Below are 17,154 nucleotides of genomic sequence, written 5' to 3' on the forward strand. Positions count from 1 at the left end.
TCTCTTCACTCAGGCCATGAAATTGATGGCTAATTTGTGAATTGACCACCCTTTGGCCCAGGATAGGTACCTGACAACATTAACTGTGCCCAAGAAGAGGTGGCAAGATCAAGTGCTAAGCATGATCCTTCCTACTCAGCAGGAGGTTGTGACAATCTGGCCAGCACTCCATCTCCAGAATAGAGGGATTAGCATTGTTGCTTTTACCCATGGTCCCACATAAACTTTTTATTTGTAGTCCCAGTAGAAAGGTGAATGTTACCGTAGTTGCCATACTTGGCATTTCTTTTAGTACTGTTTTTTGCTTCTCTGTCATTTTTAAGAAAGATACATTGCCAGGTAGGTAGGAATTCAGTGAATTTGTTACAAAGCAGATTTAGTTCTTATTCTCAGCCACATTTTTAGATTTTGAAAATCTTCAATTTTAGATAGCTTTAGCCTTTATACATGTGTTTCTTATATAACGATGGTTGTGGATCGGTAGGCATTTTAAATTTTGTTCTAAGCATGTGTTTTGAGCAGCATTACATACCCAGTGTAGAAGGTGTTGTATGGAATTTCACCGAAGTGGGGAAAAATTCCAAGTAGAGGGTCAATGTGTAATGATTATTGAGTTTATATTTGTCCAAAGAATACAGACTTAAAACAAATTTTTAAAGGCCTACATTGAATTATTGGCCGTATTTGTAGCAGTTTGCTTTCTACATTGCCAGAGTTAGTAAGAACTCTGTTTTCTAATTTTTATATTATGGTAAGGCCACCACTGAAAACTGACTGCCACAGATTTTTCAGACATACGTTGTTTGGCCTATATAGGTTTAGAAAACATTTGATTCAACATTGAAAAATATGGAGATTTCCACAAAACTAGTCAGGCTCTTGGTTCCTCACGATAAGTGGCATGATCTGACAGTTCTGAAACTGCAGTCCTGGTTGGAACTCTGTGATAGCCACTGTCTTTAGAATGCAAGCCTCTCACAGTAGGTCCCATGCACGCACAGTAGGTCCCTCTGCCAAGCTGCCAGTACTGCTGGGGCACTGCACATTACCTGTTGTCACCCTGTGAGTTTGTGTCCCTGTTGTCAAGAAAGCTGTTCATATTGTTGAAGATTTGGAAGGTGCAGGCAAGTGTGTGTGTATAAAATTACCTATAATCTGACCTTCCACTGGAAACCTCTATTAATACTTCAACATATATTTTTCAAGTCTGTGTGTATGTGTACATATATTTCTTTTCAAAACAACTTTGAGGTGTAATTCATACAGAATTAATGAAAAAAGTGTACAGTTTTATGTTTTGACATTTATAATCACCCATTACCATCATCATAATCAAGATAATGAATATATCCATCCTCCCAAAAATTCCTCATACATCATGATAATCCTTTCCTCTCCCTTGGTCCCTCCAACTGTACCCCTTCGCTAGGCAAGCACTGAAGTATTTTGTCATAGTTGCATATGAATTCTGTGTATGTGTGGGCTTTTTTTTTTTTTTTTTAGCATTTGAGATTATTTGAGATTCAGTGTTGCAGTTTCCCCTTTTTACTTGGGATAGCTTTGAAGAGTAGTGCGATCGTACTTTTTCTTATGTTTATTGTCATTCGTGTTTCTTCAGTGAGTTGTCTGTTTTCTTTCCCATTATTGTACTCGTGTTTTAGTGTTTTACTTGGTTGATATGCGCTCTTCATTTGTTAATATGTTTTTCATCATATTAACAATGTTTTTCAACATACTAACATTAAAACAATGATTTTCCTCATTATTATAAGTATTCTCCAATTTGTATTGTTTTCCTTTATAATTTTAAGTTATTTTCCACATACAGAAGTTTTATTGTTTTTGAATAATAAAGTTTTGCAACATTTTCCTTTGTGAGTGAGGATATACAAGTGAGTTAGGAAGTATGAATTACCTTATTCTATTTTTGATTGCCTTTCCACTCTGAAAGTTTGTATGTGGTGGAGTTTGGGGAGGGACAGTAACAACATGTGACTATTTAGTAATGTGCATTTTCTCTAGAGTTGTTAGTTGTTAATTAACAACCGTTGCTGGTAACTTGCAGAGCATTTACCATTTTTACTGTCAAATGTCCTAGTTATGAGGATCGAAGAAACTAGTAGTTTGAGGTGGCTATGTCTGGATATCTCTTGTTGGTGTTGCAGATAGGGATTTAATGTTTGAAATTGTTTTCTGTTTTCTTTTAGATCTGCTTGGCTTTAAGGAAGAGTGGCAGTACTGCCTCACTGCATAAGGGATGGGATCAGAGAACAGTGCTTTAAAGAGCTATACACTGAAAGAACCACCATTTACCTTACCCTCTGGACTTGCTGTTTATCCCGCTGTACTGCAAGATGGCAAATTTGCTTCAGTGTTTGTGTATAAGAGAGAAAATGAAGACAAGGTTAATAAAGCTGCCAAGGTACCATAATAGGTGATGACTTAATAGTACTTTTTACTATCTTGTTTTCTTTAAAAAAAAAAAATGAAATTAGTAAAGTTCAAAGAAGGTAAGATCATAAGGACCAGTATTTTATTTATGTCCTTTCAAAACATTGCTCTTACTTCATGGGCCTGTCTTCCATTTGCATGACATGGTCAGATACCATACCTGTAGCCAAAAAACATCATAAAACTCAGTACGATGGCTTTTATCATCATATTTTATTTTTCTGGTGAGAAAGTTAGGGAGACATTTTTATATAGCTAATATAAGATATAAGGAGCGATATAAGGAGTTAATCTTGTCTAGCAAAATGCAGTTAAGTATCGACAACATTCTGGAGGCTTCAGCTTCCTCCTTAGGGAAAAGATCCTTGTAGTTCATGCCTTATAATTGTTGCTCCAGGCAGAGGGTGCCAGTGCATTAGCATGCTGTGTGACGCACTCAGGAGACCCTGGCCTCTTATCAGAAAAAATGATTTTACTGTGGAATATAAGTCAATAAAATAACCCCAAGTGTCTTTTTGAATTAGGGAAAATGAAGGCATTGGTTGATGCTTCTTTGAATAGCTAGCACTTTGGAAATTCAGCCATTCAGATATATCATCTTCTGAAAAGGAAAATGTAGTTGTATTAGTAAATTAATTCTCCAGTGTTTATTCTGGTAGGCATGCTATTTTCAGGTTGAACTTGATATCTTGATTTTGTTAGAATTATAATCTCTATTACCTTGAGTCCCTTAGTAATATCAACAGGTATGGAACATTGATATCTATTTCATAGGACTCTAAATTGTTTTTACTTTTTAAAATGATTATAAAGGATTATATTGGTAATGGAATTTTGGTCTTCACAACAGTTATTTATTTGATGTTGTATTTTTGATCAAGCATGAAATTGTTATAAGATGGTTCCTAAAGAAAAAGATGTGTAACAGTTTTCTCGAGATGCATTTCCTAGTAATACATTGTGGTAAAAAGTATAGCTGGCTGTTTTCTTGTTAGGTAATTTTGCTTTTTGGTAGAACCACATTTTTGACTCTTTTTTTACATCATCTAGGTATTGTTAAGAATTTTTTATTATGATTTTACAAAAGACAAAATGCCTTACTTCGCTTTCTTGTTCTTACAGTTAATGTCTAACATGCCCCCTGTTATTTTCATCTAATAAGATTGTGCATATTTTTTTTAATAAACTGACTATTATCAGCGAGGTAGTAGAGACTTATTTTTCTTAGTATTTTTTTCTTTATAAGATTTTTAAAAAATTGTGTTCCCCTTTATGGTGCACGTACCAAGAAAATTGAATAACCTAGATCGAGTTTTTAAAGGAAAAAAACACCAAGACCACTCTCCATTTTTGAGGACTTCTGTGCTGAAGGAATTACAAAGCTTGAGAGGGAAGACTTATTCCCCCTTAATATTCATAGATACCCTTTTAAGCCATGTCTGAGTCTTTGCACATAGTTCATCTTTGTCTCGTTAAGCCATTCTATGGCTTTGAAAACCTCATATATGAATTTGGGAAATTTGAAATTGCAACAAAGTGGTAACTTTAGATTCTCAGAATATTTCTCATAATCTTAAAAAACTAGGTCATAGTACTTGAGAAATGTATGGCATTCGATGTGCTAGATTTTAGGAATTTGATGTCCTAGGTATCTGAAATACTAAAACAATATATTTAGCTTGCCTCACTTTCTCTAGAGTTTGGGTTGTTGGTCACACCTTTGGTAGTTTTAACGATTATTTCAAGCAGATATATAGTGTTTTCTTTGGCAGATGTTATTGGATAACAATATACACTTTCTCCACTGTTACAAGTAAAAAACAACAATCATAGTACACCAAGATGAAATGCAGGTATAAGCTCTGGCCACAAAATAATATGAGAAATACTTAGTTCTATCTGACCATCTCATTTTATATTGAATTCATCAGCTATAATTAACAGTATAATTTGCTAACTGATGATGATGACTCATATATGTAAGCCTATAAACAATGATAAATTCTAAGCCCGAATTTGGTTGCTGTAGTTTGCTGTAATCTAAGTGTTTAGTTAGGGCTTTGTGGTAAGCTTATAAAAGCTTATAAAAATGATTCTCGAGTGTCTTTATGCCAGGAATCACATTGGACTCTAAGAGTGGTATATAGATGCTATATAAGTGCTCTATTTAGTATTGTTGGAGTCATTATGCTCTTCTCCATAATGAATTTGGGCTGTTGTGGAAGGGTTAGTCAACGTATTTAAGAATGCACATTGTGTGGGCATAACAAGAAATGGAAGAGATGATGGCTATGCCCAAAAGAGTTTGTATTCTAGTTGGAGAAAGCTGTTCTCCTCTCTCATACTGACTTTTTTTTTTTTTTTTTTTTGAGATAGAGTCTCACTCTGTTTCCCAGGCTAGAGTGCAGTGGTTCGATCTTGGCTCACTGCAACCTCTGCCTCCCGGGTTGAAGCGATTCTCCTGCCTCAGCATCCCAAATAGCTGGGATTACAGGCACGTGCCGACACACCCAGCTAATTTTTGTATTTTTAGTAGACGTGGGGTTTCACCATGTTGGCCAGGATAGTCTCGATCTCGACCTCGTGATCCGCCTTCCTCAGCTTCTTAAAGTGCTGGGATTACAGGCGTGAGCCACCGCACCTGGCCCATGGTTGACTTTTTAAGAAATTATCTTTTGCCCTTCATAATCAGAATCCAGTGCTCTTACGTGGCTCCTGGGCACTATCCACTCAGAAGAACTTCAGAAGTATCCCCCATGCCTCAGGTATGATGGACCCACCAGATGGAATGGCCAGCTACTTGCTCCCCACCACACCTTTCAGACTTCACACTCTCCTTTTTCCTTGGATGTTAATAACCATCCAACCTGCCATTCTAAACTAATTATCTGCCAAAATCTCAAGTCTGAGCTCCAGATCTATATTTTCACTTACCTATTGAACATTCCCACCTAAAAGTTTTATCAGTACCTCAAATGCAAGCCCTACAGAATGGAATTTTTATTCCTTTCTTTTTCTGCATTTTATTGTTAGTTTATGATCTAACCTTCAGATAGTGGACATTTACAAAAAAAAAAAAAAAAAAGCATCTGCATTTTGTCTTAGATTTACATCTTCAGAGAAAAAGGAATAATATTTTTCCCTGAAGATCTTTGTTCTCTAGTTTAGGCATCTTGGTTATTTTGTTTACTTAACATATTTAACAGCATGAAATTATGGCTTTGTCCCATCTAAAAGCCTGCAGGTGGATTTGGGCTGTAATGCTGAGTCAGTTAACTTTGCATAGTTCTCAAAGTGAAATAGCGAATTAGAGGCAGAACAACAATAAAAAGTTAAGCCTCTGAGGCTTGAATGAATTCTCTGGATAGCTGAATCATAACTGATTCCTGATAGACGGGAATCATTTATATTTAGGGATAGAATCTCATACTTAAGATCCCTGTTTGGGTGTAGAAAAATATCATCATTGATAAATTATATAATACTATTCATATTTAACAATAAGGGTCCTTACTCAGAACCCTCTTTCAGAGACCATCACCTAGGACAGTAAATGGGATGTAACAGGTATTCAATAACTTTGGGGAAAGTGCTTTCAAGACACTCTCATTCAAAAATAGTCATCTTTCTCTACTAGGGCAAGAGCCATTTATTTGCTCAACTGATGTTCACTGAAAAATAGAGCAGCGAGGCTTGAATAAAAAAAGTCCTATTTGATTCTGAACTGCCAGCCTTTCCTGTGAATCTGTATGCATAATTTATGCTTAATGTTGAATGTACCAAAGGAGAGTGACAAATAAGGTTCTTGCTAAGTTAAGTGCCTTGTTCAGAAATATGCAATGAGTCATTTCTTCCTCTCCTTCTTTATTAAACAAACAAGTACTCACTTTGGATAAGAAAATTTCTAGGCATTGTAGAGTAAAACAATAAGCAGAAGAGAACATGAAAGATTTGGTTTGAAAATTATTTGAAATTTATTTGAAAATTACTTGAAATGATTCTTAAATGAAAATATGAGGGAGGCTACATAATTTTATATGGAAACTGTAGCTCAAAACACACTTGTAGGCCAGGCATGTAAGCCCAGCACTTTGGGAGGCCGGGGTAGGTGGATCACCTGAGGTTAGGAGTTTGAGACCAGCCTGGCCAACATGGTGAAACCCCATCTCTACTAAAAACACAAAAATTAGCCAGGCATGGTGGTGGGCACCTGTAATCCCAGCTATTCGAGAGGCTGAGGCAGACAAATCATTTGAACCCGGGAGGCGAAGGTTGCAGTGAGCTGAGAACACGCCATTGCACTCCAGCCTGGGTAACAAGAGCAACACTCCATCTCAAAAACAAAACAAAACGAAACAAAAAAACACTTGTAAAAAATTATTCCCAGTTAACTGCACTCATTTAACCAACCCGCTAACACAATTTTTGGTTTATCTGGATCTTTGCTGTATTTATTAGTTTGTAATTGCTAGTTAAAGAAATTTTTTCTTCAATATTTTCTTAATTATTTTGTATTAAATTAACTTGAGGGTAACAACTTTCTTCCTAAGAATAAATAAATAAACCTTATTGGAGCTATTTCCAGAGTTGGCAAAATTTGAGATTATTATAAGAAAATAAAAGAAATTGGAGGCCGGGCGCGGTGGCTCACACCTGTAATCCCAGCACTTTGGGAAGCTGAGGTGGGCGGATCACAAGGTCAGGAGTTCAAGACCAGCCTGGCCAATATAGTGAAACCCCATCTCCACTAAAAATACAAAAACAATTAGCTGGGTGTGGTAGCGGGTGCCTGTAGTCCCAGCTACTTGGGAGGCTGAAGCAGGAGAATCGGTTGAACCTGGGAGGCGGAGGTTGCAGTGAGCCAAGATTGTGCCACTGCAGTGCAGCCTGGGTGACATAGGGAGACTCTGTCTCAAAAAAAAAAAAAAAAAAAAAAAAAGTAATTGGAGAAACCAACCCACTGAGAAGATTTTCCTGATGACCCTGCCTGGAAGTAGTTTAATCAAGTTTGAGGCATCTGATACAAAAATTGTACCAATGCAGGGTATGGATTCTTATGCTAGCCCATAGTCTTCCAAGAAGGTATTTGGAACGTTCAGTACCCACAGCTTATTTATGAAAATGGCACCTGGTAATATATTGAGGGTTATCTTCCAAATGAAATATTTCATCACTCTCCTCCCAATCTGATTGCTTTACAGGGCTTCCTCAGTGATTGTATAGGGTAGACCCTAGAGCTTTAATATCATGAAATTTCTTTCAGAAATTCATGGTTTGTAAGGAAAACCACCATTGCAGCAGTTTCTTTTTGCTATAAATAAATGATAAAATTATTCAATGTTGGGGGAATTTTCGACTGTGGATCTCCTGTTACTCATGTTAAAACTTTCAAAATACACTGCATGGGTGGGGATTGGAAAGTCAGGATCTGATAGAGCTGTTACAGGACTATCTAGAGAAGATACTCCACAGATTTAACCTCCCTTATTCAGACACAAAATTGTTTTATACTTGTCATTTCATCTGTGTCTACTGTCTGCTTAGAAAGTAGGACAAAGAAAACAGGTCAGGAAGCGGGAATATTCCATCGTAGGGGTTTCTAAAAATTGGGGTATCCATACCCAGTGAGTTGTGATAAAAGTTTAAAAGATGTTTAAACGTTATATTTATTTAGACAGGGTCTTGCTCTGTTGCCAAGGCTGGAGTGCCCTAACGTGATCATGGCTCATTACAGCCTCGACCTCCCCAGCTCAAGCGATCCTCCGACCTCAGTCTCCTGAGTAGCTGGGACCACAGGTGGGCGCCACCGTGCTTAGCTAATTTTTGTAGTTTTATGTAGAGATGGGGTTTCGCCATGTTGCCCAAGCCAGTCTTGAACCCCTGGGCCCAAGTGATCCACCCACCTCAGCCTCCCAAAGTGCTAGGATTACAGGGGAAAGCCACGGCACCCAGCATAAACATTTTCAAGGGGAGTAAATAATAAGTAAAAAGGTAAAAATGTAAGAAAACAGAATAAACAAAATTAAAATATTTTGTAAATGTGTTTTACATTTATTGATGATCTGTGGCAGAGGTGAGCAAACTTACACCCAGATTAGCTAAGAATGGTTTTTACACTTTTTTTTGAGACGGAATCTTGCTCTCTCGCCCAGAGTGGAGTGCAGTGGTGCGATCTCGGCTCACTGCAAGCTCCGCCTCCCGGGTTCACGCCATTCTCCTGCTTCAGCCTCCAAGTAGCTGGGACTACAGGCACCCGCCACCACGCCTGGCTAATTTTTTTTGTATTTTTAATAGAGATGGGGTTTCACCGTGTTAGCCAGGCTGGTCTCGATCTTCTGACCTTGTGATCTGCCCACCTCGGCCTCCCAAAGTGCTGGAATTACAGGCATGAGCCACCACGCCTGGCCGGGTTTTACATTTTTAAAGGGCTGTTTAAAAAAAAAAAAAAGAGGCCACAGATACCCTACGGCCTTTAAAGCCAAGATATTTATTATCTGGCCCTTACAGAAGCTGTTTGCCAACCTCTGGTCTATGATGTGCCTGCATTAGGGTAAGTGTAAGGTACTAATCCATTCAAAATTGTTTGATGGCCCAGCATATAGTCTTATTTTTGTGATTATTTCATGTTCTCTTGAAAAGAATATGTGTTCTGCAGTTCAGTGTAGTGTTAATGTTATTAGATCAACATAGTTGACATTATTCATGTTTTCTGTGTTTTTCTTGTTATTATTTTGTGGGGAGAGGCTAGTTTTATTGAGAGAAGGGTGTTTAAGTCTCCGGCCGTGATTGTAGAATTGTCTGTTTTTCGCTTTAATTTTGCCAATTTTTGCTTCATGTATATTTTCAGATTCTGCTATTATACAAATACACATACATAATTATGTGTTTTTAATAAATTATTTTTCTTTAAGAAATATCCATTTTTATCTCTGGCTGTACCCTTTGTCTTGAAGTGTATTTTGTCTGATAGGAATATAGCCACTCCTGCTTTCTTAATGCTTACTATTTTTGTAGTGTATCCTTCTCTATCCATTTACTTTCAGTCCATCTGTGTCCTCATTTTTAAAGTCTCTTTAATAGGCAACATATAGGTGGGTATTGCTAATTTAATCTACTCTTACTTCCAGTGTTTAGATCATTAACATTTAATGTAATTATTAATGTAGTTGGATTTTATTGTTTGCTTTCTATTTGTCCCCTTACGCTCTTTTTTCTTCTGTTCCCCCTTCTTTTGGATTAATTGAACATTTTTTAGTGTTCCATTTTAATATATCTTGATTTTTTTGGCTATATTTCTTTATATATTTTTTAATGGCTGCACTAGGGATTTTAGTATATGTTAACTAGTCTTTAATAGTCTACTTGTTTTGCAAACTATCCACCTGACAAGGGATTAATAACCATAATATAAAAGGAGTTCAAACAACTCAATAACAAAAAACACAAAATAATCCAGTTTTAAAAGGGACAAAAGATCTGAATAGACATTTCTCAAAAGGCACACAAATGGACAACAGGTATATAAAATAGTAGCAGTAATCATTAGAGAACTGCACAACAAAACCACAATAAGATATCCTCTTGGCCAGGTGTGGTGGCTCACGCCTGTAATCCCAGCACTTTGGAAGGCTGAGGAGGGCAGATCACACGGTCAGGAGTTTGAGACCAGCCTGGCCAACATGGTGAGACCCCATCTCTACTAACAAAATACAAAAATTAGCCTGGCATGGTGGTGTGCACCTGTAATCCCAGCTACTCGGGAGGCTGAGGCAGGAGAATTGCTTGAACCCGGGAGACGGAGGTTGCAGTGAGCCGAGATCGTGCCACTGCACTCCAGCCTGGGTAACAGAGCAAGACTCCATCAGAAAAAAAAAAAAAAAGATATCCTTTCATCCCAGTTGAAATGGTTTTTATCAAAAAGATAGGCAGTAATGGATGCTGGTGATGATGTGGAGAAAGGGGAACCCTCATATACTGTTGGTGGGAATGTAAATTAGCATAGCCACTACAGAAAACTGGAGGTTCCTCAAAAAACTAAAAGCAGAACTACCCAGTGATTCAGCAGTTCTACTACTGGGTATGTATCCAAAATAAAGGGAATCAATATAAAAAAGAGATATTTGCACTCATATTTATTGCAGTATTATTCACAGTAGCCAAAATGTGAAATCAACCTAAGTGTCCATCAGTGGATGAATGGATAAGGAAAATGTGGTGTATATATACGATGGAATACTGTTTAGCCATAAAAAGAATGAAATCCCATCATTTGCAATAACATGTTAGGACCTAGAGGACATTATGTTAAGTCAGGTGTCCCCAACCCCTAGGCTGCAGACTGGTACTGGTTCGTGGTCTCTAGGAACAGGATTGCACAACAGGAGGCTGTGGGCAGTGGGCACGCGAGCATTACCGTCTGAGTTCTGTCTCCTGTCAGATCAGCAGCAGTATTGTGTCCGGAATTGGTGGGTTCTTGGTCTCACTGACTTCCAAGAATGAAGCCGCAGACCCTCGCGGTGAGTGTTACAGTTCTTAAAGGCAGCATGTCTGGAGTTTGTTCCTTCTGATGTTTGGATATGTTCAGAGTTTCTTCCTTCTGGTAGGGTTCGTGGTCTTGCTGGCTCAGGAGTGAAGCCGTGGACCTTCGCAGTGAGTGTTACAGCTCATAAAGGCAGTGTGGACCCAAAGAGCGAGCAGCAGCAAGATTTATTGCAAAGAGCGAAAGGACAAAGCTTCCACAATGTGGAAGGGGACCTGAGCGGGTTGCCACTGCTGGCTCGGGCAGCCTGCTTTTATTCTCTTATCCGGCCCCACCCACATCCTGCTGATTGGTAGAGCCGAGTGGTCTGTTTTGACAGGGCGCTGATTGGTGCATTTACAATCCCTGAGTTAGACACAAAGGTTCTCCACCTCCGCACCAGATTAGCTAGATATAGAGTGTGGACAAGTTCTCCAAGTCCCCACCAGAGTAGCTAGATACAGAGTGTCGATTGGTGCATTCACAAACCCTGAGCTAGACACAGGGTGCTGATTGGTGTGTTTACAAACCTTGAGCTAGACATATAAAGGTTCTCCGCGTCCCCACCAGACTCAGGAGCCGAGCTGGCTTCACCCAGTGGATCTCGCACTGGGGCTGCAGGTGGAGCTGCCTGCCAGTCCTGCGCCGTATGCCCGCACTCCTCAGCCCTTGGGTGGTCGATGGGACTGGGCTCCGTGGAGCAGGGGGCCGCGCTGGTCAGGGAGGCTCGGGCGCACAGGAGCCCACGGAGGGGGTGGGAGGCTCAGGCATGGCGGGCTGCAGGTCCCGATCCCTGCCCCACGGGAAGGCAGCTAAGGCCCGGCGAGAAATCAAGTGCAGCACCGGTGGGCAGGCACTGCTGGGGGACCGAGTACACCCTCCGCAGCCGCTGGCCCGGGTGCTAAGCTCCTCATTGCCCGGAGCCGGCAGGGCCAGCCGGCTCCTCCGAGAGCGGGGCTGCCAAGCCCACGCCCACCCGAACTCCAGCTGGCCCGCAAGCCCCGTGCGTGCGCAGCCCCGATTCCCGCTTGCGTCTGTCCCACCACACCACCCTGCAAGCTGAGGGAGCCGGCTCCAGCCTTGGCCAGCCCAGAAAGGGGCTCCCACAGTGCTGTGGTGGGCTGAAGGGCTCCTCAAGTGCCGCCAAAGTGGGAGCCCACGTAGAGCAGGCGCCGAGAGTGAGCGAGGGCTGTGAGGACTGCCAGCACTCTGTCACCTCTCATTATTAGATTCTCATAGGAGCAGGAACCCTATTGTGAACTGTGTATGCAAGGGATCTAGGTTGTGCACTTCTTATGGCAATCTAACTAATGCCTGATGATTTGAGGTAGAACAGTCTCATCCCAAAATAATCCCCCCACCCCTGGTACATGAAAACATTGTGTTCATGAAACTGGTCCCTGGTGTCAAAAAGGTAGGGGACCACTGTGTTAAGTGATGTAAATGAGGCACAGAAAGACACACACTGCAAGATCTCACTCATATGGAATCTAAAAAAGTTGATCTCATACGAGTTGAGAGTAGACTGGTGGTTACCAGAGGCCAGGAAGGGTAGGGGATTGTAGGGGATGAAGAGAGGTTGATTAATGGGTACAAATACACAGTTAGAAGATACAAGATAGAAGATAGAATATCTAGTGTTTGATAGGTCAGTAGGATGACTAGTTTACAGTAATCAATTATATATTTTTACATAACTAGAAGAGAATAATTCTAATGTTTCTAGCATAAAGAAAAGACAAATATTTAAGGTGATGGATATCCCAATTACATTGATTTGATCTTTACAAATTTTATGAAAGTATTAAAATCACAGGTACTCCCCCAAAATATGCATATTATCAATTTTTTTAATTTAAGAAAATTAAAAATAAATAAGGCAAAAAATAGTCTACTGTGGTTAATATTGTACCATGTCACATAAAACGTAGAAGCCTTGTGATGTAGGTATCTTCAGCCTCCCATCCCTACCGTTCTTTGTTACACACATATTAATTGTACATTCATTCACACACATTGAGAACCTCACCAGGAAGTATTACAATATCTGCTTTAGTGATTAAATAACTGAAGAGGTAAAAATGTGGCCTTCACCTGGGCACGGTGGCTCACGCCTGTAATCCCCACACTTTGGGAGGCTGAGGTGGGTGGATTGCCTGCGGTCAGGAATTAGAGACCAGCCTGGCCAACATGGTGAAACCCTGTCTTTACTAAAAATACAAAAATTACCTGGGCATGGTGGTGCAAGCCTGTAGTCCCAGCTACTCGGGAGGCTGAGGCAGGAGAATCGCTTGAACCCAGGAGGTGGAGGTTGCAGTCAGCTGAGATTGTGCCACTGCACTCCAACCTAGGTGATAGAGTGAGACCCCGTCTCAAAAAAAAAAAAGTGGCCTTCATATTTATTGTAATATTTACCGTTTCTGATGCTGTTCCTTCATTCCTGAAGATCCACGTTTCCCTTTGGTATCATTTTTTCTTCCATTTGAAGAACTTCCATGAGCATTTTTTATATAGCAGGTCTTCTGGCAAGAAATTTTCTGTTTTTTTTTGGTCACCAAAAGTGTTTTATTTTGCCTTTTCTCTGAAGGTTACTTTTGTTTAGATACAGTAGTCCAAGCTGATAGTTTTTTCTTTCAGCATTTTAAACATGTTTCATTGTTTCTTGCCCTCCACCTTTCCTGATGAGAAATCTGCAGTTGTTTAAATCATCATTCTCCTCCATGTAATGTGTTTCCTTTAGCTGCTTCTAAGATTTTTTTAGCTTTGATATTTAGCAGTTTGATGGTAATATGTTTAAGTGTGCTTTTTAAAAAATTTATCTTGTTTTATATTCACTGAAATTCTTAAGTCTGTAAACTTAAGTATTTAGCCAAATTTAAATTTTCATCCATTGTATTTTTTATGCCCCAATTTTTTTCTTTTCTCTTTTTGGGAGTTCAGTTATATTTATTTGACCTTTTGTTATTGTCACAGGTGTCTGAGGCTCTGGTCTCTTTTTTTTCTTAATTTTTCTTTATGAGATGGGGATTTCACTGTGTTGCCCAGGCTGGTCTTGAACTCCTGGACTGAAGTGATCCTCCTGCATTGGCCTCCCAAAGTGCTGGGATTACAGGTGTGAGCCACCAAACCTGGCCCCTCTGATCATTTTTTAAAAAATTTTTTATTCTTCAGATTGGTTAATATTTTCAAGTTTACTGACTCTTTATTCTGTCATATTCATTGTGTTAATGAGTCTATACATTAATTTTTGATTTTCAATCTTTTATTTTTCTTTTGGAAATTTAAATTTTTCTATTTATTTTATAACTTTTCCTTTATCTCTAGGAGGATGATTATAATAGCTGCTTTAAATTCTTTCTGGTAATTCTAATATCTGAGGCCCCTTGGAGTGGTGTTTGTTGGTTGTCTTTTCCATTGAGAATGTGTTACATTTTTGTGGTTCTTTGTATGTTGAGTAGTTTGGGGTTGCATCCTGGACATTTTGAATGCGATGTCACATAACTCTTTGCTCTGTTATAATCCTTTGGAAAATGCTGATGTCTTTTATTTAGCAGGCAGCTAATTTAGGTTCAGGCCTCATGTTTTTGAACTACTTCCTCTTACTCTATCTGTGAATGGTATTTGCAATCTGTCTGTTTCTCAAAACTTTGCTCTGCTGGTTTGGGTCTATCCTGTGGATGCTTGCTTCTGAGAATTTGTGGGTATGTGAAAAATCAGGGCATCTCTCCAGCTCCCTGCTCTCTGGGATACCCTCCTCATACTCACCTTCCTTGGTTCTTTTCTATCATTCTTTCAGCCAGAAAGATGGTAAAGTTTTTACTGGACTTTTAGCACCTTTGTTACACTGCTTTGCAAATGGGGCCTGCCTCCATGCATAGCTGTGAGAAGGGGAAAATTTCCCCAAACCAAGAAACTTACCCCCATGAGTGTCGCTTCTTCAGGTTTGACTCCCCTCCATAATCTGTTTGCATTTGCTTACTTGTCAGGATTTCAGTTGTTTCTGGCACTTTGTTCAGTTTATAGCAGTAATCGTTGAGAGATCTGGGCTCTTATGAGGCTTGCACTACAATAATGGAACTGGAAATTTCTGTAGAGTCATTTAAATGTTAGTTAATTGAATGATGTCAGAACAAGTCATAGATCTTTGCCTTATGTGAAATTTAGTGGGTAGGGAGGAAGGTAGGGAGCTCAAAAGAGCCTTAACTGCAAGTATACATTTTCTGATTTCCCCCATAATGTATATGAAACTATAATCTGGTTTGGGGTCATTAACTTCAACTCTTCGGTTTGTATTTTTAAAGCATTTGAAGACACTTCGTCACCCTTGCTTGCTAAGATTTTTATCTTGTACTGTGGAAGCGGATGGCATTCATCTTGTCACTGAGCGAGTACAGCCCCTGGAAGTGGCTTTGGAAACACTGTCTTCTGCAGAGGTCTGTGCTGGGATCTATGACATATTGCTGGCTCTTATCTTCCTTCATGACAGAGTAAGTAACCTGTATAGTCTGCATCACAGACTTTGATGTAGATGGGGGTGGGGGTGATGAGTGTGGTAATACTTATAAATTACGATGTGTATAGAAATTGTAAGTTAAGTGTTATTATTAGAAAACTTCCTGAGGAAAAATAGCATGTTGGAAGCCACAAGAGGTGCTGTAGATAGAGGTTTATAGAATGGACAACTAGTTCTGTGTCCCTGGACAGTTACTTATAGAATTTTATTTTAGTTTACTATAGTCTGTCTCTAGTTTTGGATAACTCTTTGCCTAAAAATAGCTACAGCTGGCATGAGTTACTAAAACAAAGAAAAGGTGTAATGTCAGTGCTGCCATAGACTAAAGTTCCTATTTGTTTTCAGGAGTTGTGTCCCATTTTAGATTCTGAAGAAAGAAATGACCATTTCTTAGGAAGAGGCAGAATATATACATATCCTTTCCTTTCCCATTTGAGTAGTTGGGGCCAATTGAGAGACAGCCTCTTAACATTCTGTGGTGTAACCAGTGTGCTTGGCTCTCTGATGATATTTGCTATTACTAGAAGATGGTTCCTAGGTTTACTTCTGGTCTGTTTCTTGACAGTATTACTGTTTTCTTAATGGTATTTGCATTCTGAAGCATTAAGGTCTTTGGCAGTCCACCAAGATTAAAAAATACTAGTCACAGGTTAGAAACACTTGGACTTGACTCATCTTTATGTATGTTTTTAAATTTTTTCAATTAATTGGAGACAGATTCTCCAAATATCATGTTGGATTTATAGTCTCTTAAAAGTGCATTTACAAGGTCGCATGATAATGAGAATTATTAGTGGTTCAGTGGGGAGAAATATCTTCTTTGTTGACAAAAGTGCATACACATGGTTAAAAAAGTTTGTACAGTATGTGGGTGAGGTGTCCCTCTCCCATCCTTGAATCCAGTGCCCTAATTCCTCTCTTCAGAGGCAATTGTGGTAACTCGTGTATTATTCCAGAGTTGTTCTTTGTGCATATAAAACAAATATCTAGTGTGTATACTTGTTCTTTCATTTTTTTCTCAAATGGAGATATACTATACACACTATTCTAAACCTTCCTTTAAAAATATTTATCTTTTGGAGTATTCTCTATAAAAATATTTACATATTTGATGTATTGGGTAGAATATTTAAAGTGCTTTTTTGGCCAGGCACAGTGGCTCACACCTGTAATCCCAGCACTTTGGGAGGCCGAGGCAAGAGGATCGCTTGAGCCCAGGAGTTTGAGACCAGCCTGGGCAACATGGCAAGACCCTATCTCTACAAAAACATATTAAAAAATGAGCCAGGCATGGTGGCACATGCCTGTAGTCCCCCTACTCAGGAGACTGAGGTGGGAGGATTGCTTGAGCCCAGGAGGTCAAGGCTGCAGTGAGCTGTGATCACACCACTGTACTCCAGCTGGGGCAACAGAGACCCTGTAATAAATACATACATTACATACATACATAATAACTTTAAACATACTTTTTTATCTACTGAAATCATTTTTGGTTTGGGGAAAAAAACTTAAATACCTGAATCCTGTTCTTATTTTCTCCCTTTCTTTTACTTATTTGACTGTACTATTTTTACAGTTTTAAAATGGGCTCTTTTGTGGTCTGTGAGATATTTCTTTTTTTTTTTTTTTTTTTTTTTTTTGAGACGGGGTCTTGCTCTGTCGCCCAGGCTGG

At 39.3% G+C, this 17,154-nt stretch overlaps 1 protein-coding gene and 1 long non-coding RNA gene across 12 annotated transcripts in view; one reads left to right on the forward strand and one right to left on the reverse strand.

Annotated features, from left to right (window-relative positions):
- SCYL3 (SCY1 like pseudokinase 3) overlaps positions 1-17,154 on the forward strand; it is a 44,094-nt gene that overhangs the window by 3,038 nt on the left and 23,902 nt on the right. For 9 of the 11 annotated variants that reach the window (XM_063726529.1, XM_054525638.2, XM_002809805.6 and 6 more), the window contains 2 exons: positions 2,208-2,422; positions 15,271-15,456. In XM_063726529.1, coding sequence (XP_063582599.1) covers positions 2,258-2,422; positions 15,271-15,456 — 351 coding nt within the window. In that variant the 5' untranslated portion in view covers positions 2,208-2,257. Of the gene's footprint in view, positions 1-2,207; positions 2,435-15,270; positions 15,457-17,154 lie in introns of those variants that run through there. The other 2 variants (XM_063726556.1, XM_063726557.1) reach the window with 2 other exon arrangements.
- On the reverse strand, positions 2,646-12,602 carry LOC129048897 (uncharacterized). Its single transcript, XR_008511574.1, has 2 exons — positions 10,865-12,602; positions 2,646-3,052 (listed from the first exon to the last, which is right to left on the reverse strand). It is a non-coding gene; the product is annotated as an uncharacterized LOC129048897 (long non-coding RNA).

Source organism: Pongo abelii, chromosome 1 (assembly GCF_028885655.2).
Source record: "Pongo abelii isolate AG06213 chromosome 1, NHGRI_mPonAbe1-v2.0_pri, whole genome shotgun sequence".
NCBI lineage: Eukaryota > Metazoa > Chordata > Mammalia > Primates > Hominidae > Pongo > Pongo abelii.